Source organism: Melospiza georgiana, chromosome 4 (genome assembly GCF_028018845.1).
Source record: "Melospiza georgiana isolate bMelGeo1 chromosome 4, bMelGeo1.pri, whole genome shotgun sequence".
In the NCBI taxonomy this organism is placed as follows: Eukaryota; Metazoa; Chordata; class Aves; order Passeriformes; family Passerellidae; genus Melospiza; species Melospiza georgiana.
Window position 1 is genome coordinate 38,919,319 of NC_080433.1, and position 13,290 is coordinate 38,932,608.

The 13,290-nt window shown below is 34.9% G+C and overlaps 1 protein-coding gene across 1 annotated transcript in view; it reads left to right on the top strand.

Moving 5' to 3' along the window:
- The window catches only part of POC1B (POC1 centriolar protein B), a 45,516-nt gene that overhangs the window by 11,018 nt on the left and 21,208 nt on the right, over positions 1 to 13,290 (top strand). Inside the window, exons 6-10 of the mRNA XM_058022506.1 lie at positions 497 to 612; positions 975 to 1,108; positions 1,859 to 1,927; positions 4,836 to 4,988; positions 12,474 to 12,560. Of these exons, the coding sequence (XP_057878489.1) occupies positions 497 to 612; positions 975 to 1,108; positions 1,859 to 1,927; positions 4,836 to 4,988; positions 12,474 to 12,560 (559 nt within the window). The remainder of the gene's footprint in view (positions 1 to 496; positions 613 to 974; positions 1,109 to 1,858; positions 1,928 to 4,835; positions 4,989 to 12,473; positions 12,561 to 13,290) is intronic.

Here is a 13,290-nt window from a genome sequence, read left to right on the forward strand (position 1 = left end):
TCTGCCTAATTTAAGTTTAAAAAATACTTGCTTTTACTTATATGCAGTTGTCTTAAACATCTTGGATCCAGAGTTTTAGTTAACAACTCAGTGGAATATTTAGCTTCTATATATGCTTTGCTGATTTCATGGCTGCCTTCATCCTTTTTCAAGTCCTAAGTGTTGTCAGTTCTTAGACAAAATTCTTTTATTTGTTATGAACTCTTTGCAGCACTATCTTCCAGGAACTTTGTACTCTAGCACAAACTCTGAAAGTTTGACTTGGATCAATTATACCGTGTTTTCAACAAAAGTGAGATGATTTGTCATGTACATCTTGTTTTCTTATGCTTATTTCAGTTCCTTGAAATGCCTTATTTGAGTTTCCATACATGTAGATTCCATACAAGTTTGTAGCAGCTTAGTGTTAATATCGTGGGCTTTATATATATACATGCACCTAGATATTATACCTGTGGGAACACATTATAAGTCTGTTTTCATTAATTATATTTAGATTTCCAACTTTTGTGGATTTTAACCCAAGTGGAACATGTATAGCTTCTGCAGGTTCCAATAACACAGTGAAACTATGGGATATTCGAACGAACAAGCTACTGCAGCATTTCAAAGGTAAAAACAATGTAGTTTGTTTTATTTTCTTTACAATGGGACTCTTTGCAATTAAATGTGATTTATTAAGAGTATTATTGGGGAAAGTTGACAAACAAGTCATATTGACATGTTGTAAGTATCTTTTTGTAGTCTAGCAACACCAAGAATCTAGTCTGAATACTTTTTATTTCTTTGCTTCCCTTAATTTTTAGACCTGAACTAAGCAAATACTCTGACAAGTCTTCTATGCCTCAGCACTTTTGTTGTTTTTTCCTTAAATGAAGTAGTTCTTTGGGAAGTAGAAAAGAGCAAAGAAATAAAGTGTACATACCTTCATAGTAGATATCTACAGCTTTTGAATATTGTCTTCTGTAAATCAGTTCACAGAGCAGGGGTTAATTGTATATCATTCCATCCTTCTGGTAACTACCTCATCACTGCTTCTTCTGACGGTACCCTTAAGATTCTGGACCTCTTAGGAGAAAGACTTATTTACACTCTTCATGGACACAAGGTATACACAATAACCCTCTTTAAATGGAGATCTTAATAGGCTGTTCAGTATCTTTACAGAGGGAAAGTAACATTTATGCCATTGTGTCTTTTATCTTGCGACTTGCAGATGAAATTTAGTGGACAGCAAGGTGTTATGTTAACACACCTTGTCACAAGTGGTTAAGGAAATGCATCAGTTTTTACCTGTTAGCATGCTTTTTATCTGTCAATGTGAAACACTTGATGTTAAGTAAAAGCTCATGTTCTAAATTCATTAATAATTCACTTAAATTTCAAAATCATGTTATTTGGCAATTCAGTCCTATTGTTTATTGATAAAGTGTTTTCTAAGGAGGGGGAAGCTTACAGAGGATAACTTTTGTGAAGAATGGCAGGCATTTCCTCCTTTTCCTATTAATGCCAAACAAACCCTATTTTTGATAATAAATCATTCAAACATATTGCCTTGAGTAATGTAATATATATTTTGTAATTTTTCATTGCAAAGATGAAGTATAAAATCTAAGGACACTGCCACTATTTTCCTAGTATAGATTGTTGTAGTTGTAATGTAGCATCTTATGAAAATGTGCAATATTAACTTTTCAATCAAGTTTTGCAGATATTTCACTACAGTAAAATTGTTCCTTATTTTATTAAAATTGAAAAATATATTACATTAGGTAATGGCATTGGTGTTTTACTCTGCACTAAAATATCATGATTACAGTAATAGCCTAATTTTACTGTATGCTATTTTTTTTTTCAGGGACCTGTACTTTGTGTGGCTTTTTCAAAAGGTGGTGAAAGTTTTGCCTCAGGTGGAGTGGATGCTCAGGTTTGTGGTATTGTCTCCTTGAATGAAATGTCTTAGTTGTTACAGTGGATGGGAATTAAATATACTACATCACAATAACTTGCTAATTACTCACATGCATTCTGGCTACTTGTGTGTTATATAGACTTTCTATTGGATGTTATGAGGAGAAGACTAACCACGCCCATTTTACATATTTTAATAATATGGCTAAAAATATTTAGTGGTTTTTGACTAAGAATATTTAAAGTGTTGCAATTCAGTGTCAATGAAGTAGTTATATTGCAATTACTATTAAGTGGTACCTGCTTTGTTAGATTTTCACTGCTTTTAAAGTCCTTACTCTGTAATTGTAGGTATTAAGTTCTATTACTGGGAAAACTTTGGCTAGAATTGGGGAAAAAACCTCTTATGTTACCTTTACTAATTTACTTTGGTGAAACAGTAAAGTACTGGATTTTATAAAGGGAAGAAGAGTCATTTGAGCATTAAAAAAAAAGTTAAACAGTAAGTCTTATAATTAATCTCTGTCTTCTGTAATAAATAAATAATTAAGAACACATACTATCTACCTTGGAATCATCTCTATCAGGTCTATAAAGTTTCCAAAAAGAAAGAAGTTTTGTAGCGCAATATTTAAATTTTCAGTCTGAAATGTTCCTTGGCTGTCTTTTTCATGTTTTCCTGCTACAAAAAGCTAAAAGCTCAATGTAGATAAAAAAAACTATGCTGTTGAAATTAAGATTTTTTGAGTTTACCATAATTCATGGCTATATTCTGTTTTGTTGAGTTTGAAATAAATTTCAGCTAGTAGCAGAGATGGTCTTGGAAGATAAAAAAAAATTGCTTTCTATCAGAATGTATTAAGTAAAGTGTACTATCAGGACTTGAAGTTATTGGAAAAGTGAAAATGTTATCAGACATCCAATATTAATTTTACAAGCAGGGAAAAAACCCCACACAAACCAACTGAGAATGGGGGAAAGATATTTATTTCTTGACTCACTAGTATGATCTTTGATTTTCCATACTGAAGTTAAAATCTTATTTATAAGTCCCAAAATGCAACTTAGTCCCATGTAATTCTGAATTGTTGACCTTACCTTCCATGAATATTTTGAGTTTTATGACTTGGTACATTATACTTGAGAGGAGCAAAAGTGAATGTGTTCACATGACAGAAGATTAATCTGAGAAGCTCTGATGAAGGCAAAGACTTAGAGTATTAAGCCTAACACAGCCTCCCACACCCTGGTAATGCCTGTCTTACTTCAAAGTTCTTTGAACTTGGGGCCCCCTGAATGGCATGTGGGTTCAGTGCTGTCATGTCATTGCCTTTTTCCTGCCCTGATTTTCTGTTGTAAAGCTGGGGCATGAGAGCATGGAAAAAGTAGGTAAAAATCCATGTCTTCTAGTCCCCAGCAGTTTGATATAGTGGGTTCATGGTGAACATATGAGAGGGAAGATCAGTTTCATCAGGAAACACTGATGAAATGTTGAATTAAAACGTAGTCATAGCAGATCTAGTAACTTTCAATTACCTTAAAATGGGCCTTCCTGGTTTGTTGAAGTTTTTCCCTTTGTTTTATGAAAATTTTGGTGGGAGAGGAGTACTTTGCAGCTTTCACTTTTCGAATTTTTAAAATGTGCTAACCACTGTTGGGTAACTACCAAGGTGTATATCTTTATCTATAGTAAACATGAGAACTTTATTCTGTGTCCATTTTCTTTTGGTTATACACACATACTTCTTAAACATCCCATTTTGCTGACCTGTCCACAGCCTTCTTCTAGGTGTGCCAGGAGGAGTTCTCAATTCACTGTGATTATTGGTTTACTGTAATTGTAGGGTGTATTTGTTGGGAAAGTTCTGCTGGCAATGTCATGCTTTTGAGCAGAGGTTAGCCATAGAAGTATCATCTTCTACCCCTCATGCAGTACCCAAAATATATGGTCTGTTCACAGCATGCACTGGAGGCAGCTGATCCACTCTTAAGTTTATGCAAGACTGCTTCCTTCATACATATATTATTTCAAGATGTTTTCAATCAACAGATCCTTCCATACCTTTCCGTCAAAGAAGGAAAACCAGTATCTCTGCTTCTTGTATCAAGTTTCTGGTTGGTGCAGAACCAGCTGACAGTTCAGATGCAGGTTAAATATTTGAAACAAACACTGGATACTTTTGTTTCTTTCTATTTGCTTCTTTCCTCAAACAAAGAAGATCTCAAAGTGTAGTGTTCTGTCATGTTCCTCACAGTTTTGGCAGTATGTGCACATTGCAATTTATTTCATTAACCTGTTGCCATGGAAAACATAGGACCTTTTATGTGAAAGAGCAAAGTTATACCTATTGGTTTGAAAAGTAGTAGCCTAAGTGGAATATTCATAAGACTGGATAGAATACCTTTGGACTACCTCTGTGTCCCATGACCTTCTGCATTTGGTCATACATGTGTGACTTTAGATATGGTTTCTACCTAGAATATAATGAGACAAAGTTCAGAAAAGAGATTCCTGTTGCCAAAACACTGGAAATCAGGTGTTTTAGAGTTCTGTGGAACTCTCTCATTTCTCTTATTCCTTCAAACTTTCTTGTTAAACCTGCAAGCCTTTATAGGGGGCAGAAATTAACAGTATATGATCCCTTAATCTGGCAGAAAAGTAACTTGGGACAGCTCAGTGGGACAGTTTGTGATTATAGATGTGTTTTAGGGGTTACTTTTTGAATAGATTGAACCACATCTTTTAGATTTGAAGTAAAGATACTCTAGGGAAGTGCCTGTGTTGCAGTAGAGATTGGACTAAGACATCACTGCAGTATTGTTATAATGCAGTTATCTACTAGTAATAGCAGACTTTACTGAATAGTTAGGTTTTGAGCACTGAATAGCCTGCAAGTAGTTACTGATATGAAGATTTCTTATAGGTGTTACTATGGAAAACCAACTTTGATGCTTTGGATTATGAAGAAGTTCTCAAACACAATTTTAGAAGAACACATATTGATGATCCTCCTCATCTTCTTGATGTTTACCCAAGGTCTTGTCATTTCCATGATGAAACAATTACGTCAGTTGAGGTGAGTGCAATAAATTGTCTAATATAGGAAACAAGAAGCTTCTGTTAACACTGTCTGACATTTATAGTTAAATATGTTTTATGTATATCGGGGAGCTTTTTATTGTTATGTGTAATACTTTTGAAGCAATCATAATTTATGAATCCTCATTAGGGTTACTAGGCAAGCTGATGCTGGCAGGTTTAAGCTGAAATTACTTTCATGCTTCTTCTGGGTCTATACTCTACATCTCATTCAACCAAAACATACCTGATAATCTGGTTTCTGAAATAACTCTGCAAGTGTTGCAGTAGGTATCTTGAGCTTTACAATACTTACCAAAATATATCATTGTAAGGGGGACAATGTGGTGATATTACTGAAAGTCAAATACTTGCTTGTCACAAGCTGTCCCTCTTTCCAAGACCTGTAGGTGTTGTGAGAAGGTCTTGATATCTACCTAAAAGACTTTCTAGGCTAGGAGTGTGTTTTACAGCACTATGATGTCTGGTTTCCTGATATTTCATTCTTGGACAGTAGTTACTGTCAAACTATCTACTGGCATCCACTGAAAGTGTTGGAAATTAGGGAATAAAAGTGCAATGTCAAATGTTGTGTTTCAGTATTAGGAAAAATCTTGTGTGTGTCAAATAGTCTGAAAGTTGTGCCTAATAGGTAAACAGTGCTATGCCTTCAATGAGGCCATTGTTTAGGCTTTATTTGTCACAGTCCCTGATGGAGATGGCTGTCTTCTGCATGGTGATTACCTGTATTTTCTTCTCTTTTTTGATAGTCTCCAGGTTCCTCTGGTGTTGAAAAACTTAATTGAGATAAATCTAGAACAGCAATCAGAACTTTCTGGTTGCTGTAATATGCTATCAGAGTACTATAGAAATTCACCATTGCCTGGTTGCCTACAAAGGAAATGTAGATACTGCTGCCATGGCATTTGTTTCCTGCTCAGAGTTTTAAAACAGACATTTGGGGATATTGAGCTTTTTTTTGGGTGGGTGGCTGTGTTTGCAGTATGAGTACATGCAAATGAGTGGTATAAAGATTGAGAACATTTGCTGGAGGAAAGAACTCTGACAAAATAAGATTTCTTCTGTGCGTGGTTCTATTGCCAAGTTGGGTGTGTAGCTTTCTAATGCTTAGCATTTTGGTCAGAACAGGATGACTGCATCCTGTTCTGACCAAAAGCTTCATTAATGAACAAACTTCATAAACAAACTTCCGTGCTGGACTTTCATATTTGTTGTAAGGTAAATGAATGAAGTTCCTTCTAGTTTACTGGTACCAGCCTTCAGTATAGCTGGTCAGTGCCAGAGCAAACTCAATCTAAGCATTTGCCAGCAGATTCAAGCCAGTCTTGCTGGAGCAACATTTTGCTACAAGACCATTCAAATTGCACTCAGTTACAACATGTACTAAACAAACACAATGGCTTATAGCTGCAGGGGTCCATTGTCTTCTTTTCAGGTCAACATTTCCAGACCTCTGTGCTGTTTTCATGTCTGGTAAAGATGTGAATATACTCTAAATGAATTTTTCAATTTTTTTTCTTGTCCTGGTTAATTAAGAAGCTCTGGAAAAGCATTAATGAGTTCAGGCTGAAGTTAAACTAAGGCTAGGAAGCCTCATTATCAATCCTGAAAAGGCTCATCAAGGAAATTCAGTAGCTGAATTTCAAGAAATTATTTATTAGTTAGCTTTGACAGAGTTAACTTAGCTTTATGTATGCATTTATTAATGGCTGCAGCATTTGTAGCAGCTGATAGGCTCCTGGGCTGCTCCATAGTAGTGAAAGAGCTCTATGGCTTTGTCATAGCAAAGTTGTGGACTCTGTGTTATATTTTCTGGCCTGATTTCAGGATTTTAATGAGAGTCTCTGTATTTAGTTTTCTATGACAGAAATAACATTATATTGTTACTAGAATATCTTTCTCTCAGGTAAATATCAAGTATGTTATATTCTTTGAGACAAAACAGTGTCTGGCAGTTTCAACAAAACTCATTATTGTAATATAATATATTTTCGTATTGTAAATTAAATAATAGAGTGATAGTGATTAGAATTGCTTTTGCAGCTAATTTTTAGAATTAATGTAATGATATATTTTAGAATTAATGTAATGATATAATAATTGAGATGGTGTTAAGGTGAAATTATCACATTTTCTCACTCCATTTGTCTTTTCTTGTTTTTATGGCTCCTCCTATCTGTCTCAACAAAAATTGTGGGATTTTTGTTGTGATCAGGAAGAGTAGACCTCACCAGCTGGACAAAACCATGATTTATACAGACTAAACTGGTATCAGGTTACTACCAGAAGTAACATGCTTTCATTAGCATGCACTAATTCTTAGGTAGCACTGTGCTTGAAATTTTTCAGTGCTTCATCTTCTTAACTATTTCTTCTTCTAACTGAGAAAAACAAAATGTCTAGGCCCACTGTGCTGTAATCTGGAAAAAAAAGAAAAAGGAAAAAAAAAAACTACAAAAAAGAAAAGGACAAAAAAGTATTTTTGTCCTTCTTCTCTTAAAATATTTTTTTACATGCCAACCTCTTTCTAAGCCAGAGGCAATACAGAGAATTCTAGCATTAGGCTGTTCCACTGCAGTCCTACCCTCATCTTTCAATGGCTCATCATGTTTCTAATATATAAGGGAAAGGAGGAATGGAATCACAGGCATGTCAGAGGGAGCTTGTGGAGATGATCTGTTCTTCCTACCAGTGGGACATCAGTTCAGCTGTGTCTGGCTAGGGGGTCCTGAAGAGGTTTGGAGATTCCCCTGTCTCTCTGTGTGATCTATTCCACTAGAGCATAGCAGTCGTAATGACAATTTTTCCCTATTATCTCATCTACACCTCAGATCATATGTAGAACTGCTTCCTTTCTTCCTTTTCTTCCTTTCTCATCATATTTCTAAGAGTAAGATAATTCATCTAAACTAAACAGAAGTAACAAGTAAGAGACCTGGTAACATGAACAAGAGTTATAGGCAGGCAGAGGAGGCAGTTTGGAGATGGGATTTTATCAAAGTATCAATGACTGCTTAAGGTTTGCCATAAGCCACTACTACAATGTCATCTAAATGCTTGAGATGTGGTGTAATACATTGCCTTGAGTTATGCTCAGCTGGTTTAGTCACCTCTACAACAGGACTGAAGAGGGATTGCCTTAGGATAAAATTAAAGGTATTAGAACACAAAAAGTTAAACAGATGTGCAAGCAGAACTCAAGAGGAAAGTAATTTGCCCCCTATTTTTAAAAATTCCTAATGTTTTTTTTTTACTGCTTTTGGTTAGCAATTGCTTTTCTTTCCCTGCTTGTCTTAGTGTGACAAAGTCCCTGTAATTCCAGAACTATATTCTGGGGGAATAGTATACACAAAAATGGAGCTGGCTTAGAATTTATTCAGCTGGGATCAGAGGCACAGTTGCCATGTTTTCACACATCACCTGTTGGAAATGCTGTTTTGAATAAAGCAGCTGGCACAGGGGCATTAGGAATTGCAGGTATCATCTGGTGTTTTGCCTTCAGGATAGTAACAGAAAGATGAAGCTTGAGTGTATATTGCTTTTCTGATTACTTTTTCTTATTCACTCTTCAAAGCTAAACATTGAACCAGTAAAATTTCAGATACCTTCCCTATTTTATTTTCTCTCTACCTACCTATTTTTGAGGCATAATTAACTTTTACAAGAAAATCATTAGTTTTTTCTTCTCAGCCCAGCAGTAGCCTGAATTTTAAAGCAGTGTTGAATTTCATGTTCTTGAGTTGTAAAACTTTATAATTGTCCCCCAACTGCACTCATCAATGTGATTCTTGAATATTCAAGTACGTAGAGTTTTAATGCTTATGATAATTTCATTTTTTCAGACAACTTGGAATTGTAAATAAATTATTTGTTCTTTAAAGGTACCTATTTTTTTCTGTTGGTCACAGAGATAATCTTAGGTGATTATCAGCTCAAATACAGGTGTCTAGCAGTATGTCTAAATTTAGCTGAGATAAATCCCAGTTGTTGTCTCTGTTTAACATAAGGACCTTGTGGAGTTATTTGAAAATAGTAGTTTAATCAGTTATGCAGTTTTAGTGAAGTATACTAAAAACTGCATTCCACTTGGTGAGAATTGTATTTCTGAATTTGCCATGATTGTATGTAATTGACCTTTCAATTACATGTGCTGAAGACTTCTTTAAATTAAATTAATTTGTTTCAAAACAGCTTTGAGGTTTGAACACATTAATGTGCATAGAGTTTATCTCTTGTGCACAAAGAGCTTTTATTGATTTAATTAAATCTTAAAATTTGCAGCATATTTTCAGTTGTAAATATTTTCTCAGATGAAGGAAATTCAAATATACACTAGATGGCAGTAGAGAAAAGATTATATGGCTTGCTTGAGGGCCCCAGTCTAGAACCAAGAACAGTGTTTAGTCAAATTGAAACCTAATTTTCTCTTAATGTGTTTGGAGAGACTATTTCACAAATCACTTTCCTAAGAAATACTTTGTGAGTAATTTAAAACTTCCTCTTTGAATTTTTCTAATTCATGAGAGATTCTGTAGAAACCTTCCCTTCAAATATATTTTATTGTATTATGAATCAAAATGTGATAACTGCATTAGCATGTTAAAAGATGATATTGAAAATATGTATGTATCAGTTTACCAGGTAATAAAAGCAAGGCTTTGAAAAGAGTGTTTTTGAAAACCTGTAATATGTGACAGTACTCCCTACCTTGCATTTTAGTGCTCTGGTTTTTCTGTCTTGTTTCTTAAAGGTAAGTCTTTTCAAAGACTTACCTTGAAGATTTCCCTTGGTAAGATTATTTTACAGCTAACCACATCACCTTGTCAGGAAATGTCAAGTAATTTGAAACTTTTACTTTTAGCTTCATTCCATTACCTCATTCATTTTTAGTGCAATATTAAACACTAATATTTGTATGAAGGACTTGGATACAGCCTTTATATTTTTGTGCATTTTTAAACACCTTTTAGATGCTATTTCTGACTAGTTGCTTAATAATTTTATATTAATTATTTTAGTATGGCTTATGACAGTTCCTCCACCTCCAGTCAGTGTTTACAGTGGTCTTCATTCTCCCCTTATCACTGGTAAAATAACAAGCAGAAGCATAATCAGAGGAACTTTGATTCTTGCTTCAGGATTTGACACTTCTACAAAAAGAGCATTTTTAAAAACTTAATAATACCATGTATTTATTTACCACCAAGTATCAAGAATTTAACTCATTCTGCAATATCTCCATGTATGCAACAAAGAGATACTATCTCAAAGAAGATGTTTCAAGAGCTATTAGTGATAATACTGCAGTAGTTCCTCCACATTAGAGTACTGATAGGCAGTCGGCATCTACTGTCCCCCTTCTGCAGAATCCTGCAGATGCATTGTCCTCTCTTCAGTGCCCAAATGATGCATGTCAGAAAATGACTTTTGTCTTACCTGTCCCTAGTATGATTGGCACTTGGATAATGCAGTAATTATATTTATTGTAGGGCTCACAATGTCAGAAGCAACTGACCCTGATTATCCTGGGCATTGAACAAATGGAAACTCTGTGGGCAGTTGGCTGTGTGTAATCTCAATAGATATGATATGTACAGAGGCAAAACAGTAAAATTTGCACTTCCTCTCCTGCTCACCTTAACACTGAAAAAGTGGTAAGCAATACTGTATGCAGAGGAGGCTTTGATTAATCATGTTTCTGCAGAGAAGATTCTAAAGGAGAAGTCCAGTTAAAATGGTAGAAATTTCAGCTAAATAGAGGTTTTTACATAGACCGTGTTACCTGGCTTTGGTTCTCCTCTTTCCCTTTCTTTCTTCCAATTCTATTTGACAAAATTGAAGGAAAACAAGGCTTGATCCTGATATCTACAAATGAGAGAGAATTTTAAGTGTTCAGCTGTGATGACCATGTAGCTGAATGGGTTTTCTTGATTGTCCCTGAGTCCCTGCTCATTCTTGACTGATGCACCTGTAATCAGAAGACAGAAAAAAAATATCACAGATGAAGAATGGCTTGTTGAAACTGAATAAAAGAAAGAGCTAAGCACTGCTACTCAGAGAAGTGAACAAGCTTAAAAACAGTGTTAAGATCTCATCTTGAGAAAGGTCTGTCATCTCTGATTTGTAAGTGCTGCAAAGTGCAAGAATCATTTTCACTTTGAATAATCAGGTAATATCTGTTTTTAAATGTTTCTTTACCTTCTAGCTTGCTAGTAAACTTTGTCCATCCTCTTCAACTTGTATTTACTGAGGGAGATTTTACTTCTATTAATTTTAACCTAAATTTCTGCATTTAAGTTATGTAAATCTAAATAAACTGAATGAAAAGTCTTCAGGCAGTATAAGGTGTTGCTGCCCTCCTTCCCTGACTATTAATTCCAGATATGAGATTGAATTCTAGATACTTAACAAACATGTCTCTGACCTAAAGGTCTTTATACCAATGTATGGACATCAGGGATTTTTCCTTTTGGAAATAGCACTGGAGCAGTTACTGAGAGAGCAGCTCTGGCTGAGCCAGAGTTTTGGCAGTCTTCAGGTGAAATAGTAGGATCTTCCTCTTGAGAAGTCAAAATAAAATGACCCTTGTAGCTAAGAAACTTTCAGTGACCAAACTTAATCCTGTCACTAGGCAAATGTGAGCTTTGGGGGTTCTGGGATTTTTTTTCTGCTTTCAATAAGGTGGTTGGGATTAATACTGTCTCTGGATTACTGATGATATTACATCAGACTTCTTGGTGATTTGAAAGTCATCTAGTCTTTCTGTAAATTTTGCCAGTTTCATAAAATATTAAGAATAGTACTTCCATGCATCATTCTGAGAAGGCAAACATCTTAGGCTGTGATACACCTGGGTAATATAGTGGTAGGGATAATATGCACACAGATTTTTTATAGGGATGTTATTCTTATCTCTTTGGTGAAACCATAAGATAAAAGCAGCTTTCTCTAATTTCATATTGTCTTGTACTTTCCTAATGCTTCACTTTCTGGAAAGGACATTAGCAAAATATTGCTAAAGTTATAGATTAACTCCTATGGCCAAAAATAAACAAGTAGTAACTGATATTAAGAGCAAAATTGCAGATACTGTAATGATATTTCTGTCATCTATCATTCTTTCTGATCAATCAGCCTCTGAATTTGTCCCAGTATAAAGCACTTTTTCCTGTGGTTTCAGGAGCAACATCTTTTGTCTTTGATCTGTTACCTTATCACAGATTTCAGTGTTACCTACTACCTGTTTTCCACGGAAGTACTTTCAAAGTTATTTTGGTAATCAGAGTTGGTACCGAAGAAGTAAGCATATCTACAGTCTGTTAGTAATGGATGACTTCAGGAACTTGAATAGGGATTGGGAACCAATTGATCTAGGCTGCTAAGTGTGTTCTCACTTTTTATTTCAGTCTTATTTTCTTTTCTCTGTTGGTGCTGAAATAATGATATAATTTATTTTCAACAGGTTGACCCTACCTTTGATGTGCCTGATATGCAAACACCTGACCCAGTTATCTTCGATATTAGAACATCTTCATATATGAGTACTCCTGTAAGTTACTTAAAAAAAAAAAAGGAAGAGGGTAAGGTATAGCTAACACGTTCTGGAAATGTGCTTTTACTGTCCATATGAATGAAATTAATTTTTTAGCAGTTGTCGAGTGCTCAGAGCTCAATATCCTAAATTCTCAACTTAAACTTTGTCACAGTTCCCAAGTCTAACCAGAAGATGGTGTAATAGCAAAGCTTTCTTTTTATACCTACAGTTTTACCATCTTTTTATACCTACAGTTTTACCACTATACTAAGCACAAATTCTGTTTATAAGCCCATGCTAAGTACATCTAAATATTCCTGTTAAAATTTGTGGCTTATTCTCAAACACTTTTTGTTATCTTCAAATAATGGTAGCACTAAAGAATCATTGTCTCGCCAATACAATTCTAAAACTGATGTTTTATTATTTCTCCTTTTAAGGCATTTAATAGTTCCCTAGAAGGAAAAAAAAAAGGTAATACATTTTAAGACAGAATGATGGGATTAGAGTCTTCTAGTGTTAGCTTTACATATGACATTGGTATGGCGTGTGGGAGGAGAGGAAGGCAATGTTTTAGCGGCAGTTTCGTGGGAGGAGAAATATGCTCTCCTGGTATGAAATCTAAAAGACATGCTGTTCTAGAATTAGGTTAAAATGAGAATTTTTCTTTTAGCTCTGATTCTGTTCCTGTGAATGCAAAATTGTGTCTTGAGCAATTTTAGTTACCATAAAAAGTTTGTGTGGT